The sequence below is a fragment of the Vigna angularis genome, chromosome 1 (assembly GCF_016808095.1).
Source record: "Vigna angularis cultivar LongXiaoDou No.4 chromosome 1, ASM1680809v1, whole genome shotgun sequence".
Taxonomy (NCBI): domain Eukaryota; kingdom Viridiplantae; phylum Streptophyta; class Magnoliopsida; order Fabales; family Fabaceae; genus Vigna; species Vigna angularis.
In genome coordinates this window covers 22,061,453-22,063,784 of record NC_068970.1, presented here as the reverse complement: position 1 = coordinate 22,063,784, position 2,332 = coordinate 22,061,453, and the positions used below count along the sequence as shown (strand labels likewise).

At 31.6% G+C, this 2,332-nt stretch overlaps 1 protein-coding gene across 2 annotated transcripts; it reads left to right on the top strand.

The window, feature by feature from the left end:
* Positions 1-202: 202 nt before the first annotated feature.
* LOC108331812 (rac-like GTP-binding protein RHO1) lies at positions 203-2,332 on the top strand. 2 transcript variants are annotated; one of them, XM_052880144.1, is made up of 9 exons: positions 203-342; positions 458-559; positions 637-759; positions 859-946; positions 1,029-1,138; positions 1,282-1,345; positions 1,661-1,725; positions 1,809-1,874; positions 1,962-2,332. In XM_052880144.1, exons 3-9 carry the CDS (start codon positions 661-663, stop codon positions 2,061-2,063), a joined length of 594 nt encoding a protein of 197 aa, XP_052736104.1. In that variant the 5' UTR covers positions 203-342; positions 458-559; positions 637-660; the 3' UTR covers positions 2,064-2,332. The 2 variants fall into 2 exon arrangements, with proteins under 2 accessions (XP_052736104.1, XP_017422256.1); XM_017566767.2 differs by having other exon boundaries at positions 208-342; positions 505-559.

The window sequence follows — 2,332 nt, the reverse complement described above, 5'->3', positions numbered from 1 at the left end:
TTTAAAATAAAATAAAACAATATTTACAGAATTGAAAATGAGTCTCTGTCTGAACCGACTTTCATTGCGATTAATGTGGTGTGTAAAATTTGCCGCATAAAAGAAAAATACACAATTACACTAAAAGAAAAAAAAAATGTAAAAATGAAAATCAAAGAAAACTGAAACGAACAATAATAGTAATAAAAATGGCAAAGATTAGTTGATATAATGAACGCTTCAACAGGAAAATTTATCGGATTAGAAAAATTCTTGTCTCTTTCTCTTTCGTTGATCTCATCCCGCCACAACAACAACAACAACTCACGTTCCTGATGCATAATTTCTATCTCCTCCAAAAGGGTTAGGGTTTCTCATTTTTCTTCTTCTTCTTCATCCAAATTCCTCTCTCTACCTTTTGTTTTCTTGCACTTCCGGATTTTGTTTCAGGCCTCGTTTTTTTGTGTATCTGTTTTAGAATTTGCCTTGACGGAAGTTTGTAGAATTGAATTTTTGCTCAAACAGATGCATGATCGAAGCAGAAAGTTGCAATAAGCGGTGGAGGAGAAGAAATTGGAAGGTTGTGTGCGTGGTGTGTGGGTGAGTTATTGATCAAGGTCCTCAGATGAATGATATGATAGGGTTTCGTGTTTTTAGGTGAATAGAGGGTAATTGAAGAAGATGAGCGCTACTAGGTTCATCAAGTGTGTCACCGTTGGAGATGGAGCTGTGGGCAAAACTTGCTTGTTAATCTCCTATACCAGCAATACCTTCCCCACTGTCAGTTTTCTTTTTTCTTTTTCTTACAATAACCTCTTCATTTTAATCTTATATTTTATTTCTTAATTTTTTTTATTTCTTTAATTTTCTTGGAAACAGGATTATGTGCCAACAGTTTTTGACAATTTCAGCGCAAATGTGGTTGTGAATGGAGCCACTGTGAATCTGGGATTGTGGGACACTGCTGGTAATATTGTTGCTATTTTTATTTTTTACTTTTTCTTTTTTCGAATTTTTTCTGGTTTTTATTGTTTTATTTTGTGAAATAGGACAAGAGGATTACAACAGATTACGACCATTGAGTTATCGAGGTGCCGATGTTTTCATATTGGCTTTCTCTCTCATAAGCAAGGCCAGTTATGAAAATGTTTCCAAGAAGGTACTGATTGTTCTCTCACTATACATTTTAAAATGTTGTTATACCTTTTGATTGGAAAGTGGTATTTCCATGATAACTGCAAAAAGAATATTTCCATTGATTAAAAAACTAATCAATTTGTGTATTAATATTTTCATTTCCAGTGGATTCCAGAGTTAAAACATTATGCACCTGGTGTTCCCATTATTCTGGTTGGCACAAAGCTTGGTGAGTTAACTTGTGCATTTTAATTGTTTCCTTCTAGCATATTAATCTATATAATATGAATTAATATTTATATCATGGAATCATGTATTTATATAATGTGATTGCTTATATGTTTTTTTTATGTTGTTCATATTTGATGAAGTTTTAAATGGTAAGAGTATATGTTAATGTAATTAATTTACTTTTTTATGATTATTTTATGTATTAAATGATGTTAAATAGCATTTTTCTATGTTCATCAATGTGATAATATATAAGATTAAAAAAAAAAGTAGCTTTCAATCTTAGTCATAAACTATGAACAATTTGGGACAGATCTTCGAGATGATAAACAGTTCTTCGTAGACCATCCCGGTGCTGTACCCATTACCAATGCTCAGGTACATGAATAATATATTTTGTTGTTGAATTGTTTCAGACTTATATTTGAATCCAATTTTAAAATTTTGTTATGTTGTTAAAGGGGGAAGAACTTAAGAAGCTGATTAATTCACCTGCTTACATTGAGTGCAGTTCAAAATCACAAGAGGTTTTATTGTTATTTTCCTTTTGTTCTTGCACACAATATTGGTTAAATGAATTGATAGAGTTGAACATTTTTTGGGGTTTATGGCAGAACGTGAAAGCAGTGTTTGATGCAGCCATAAGAGTTGTCCTTCAGCCACCAAAACAAAAGAAAAAGAAGAATAAAGGACAAAAGGCTTGTTCAATATTGTGATTATCACTATTTTTGTTCCGTTTATTCATTCCTTTGCCATTGAAGAAGAAGTTGGAGTCTTCTGGGTCTTCATTTCACATACTCAACATCTCCTTGGACCATAAAGTGCTTGTGGATTCTAATTGTCAAATTTGCTTTTCATGCTACTCACTTTTTTTTCTTAACTTATGTTTTATGTATTAATTTACTGGAATATCCCAGTTAGGAATTACCACCTTATTTACATGAATATATTTAAATTATTTTATATTTTCATTTACACTGCTTTA

Bases quoted from the DNA above. Each gene is read 5' to 3' on its own strand.
- LOC108331812 (XM_052880144.1), top strand. From the start codon at position 661: ATGAGCGCTACTAGGTTCATCAAGTGTGTCACCGTTGGAGATGGAGCT. The intron at 760-858 runs GTCAGTTTTCTT...TCTTGGAAACAG, and splicing joins CCAGCAATACCTTCCCCACT to GATTATGTGCCAACAGTTTT. The intron at 1,346-1,660 runs GTGAGTTAACTT...AATTTGGGACAG, and splicing joins TCTGGTTGGCACAAAGCTTG to ATCTTCGAGATGATAAACAG.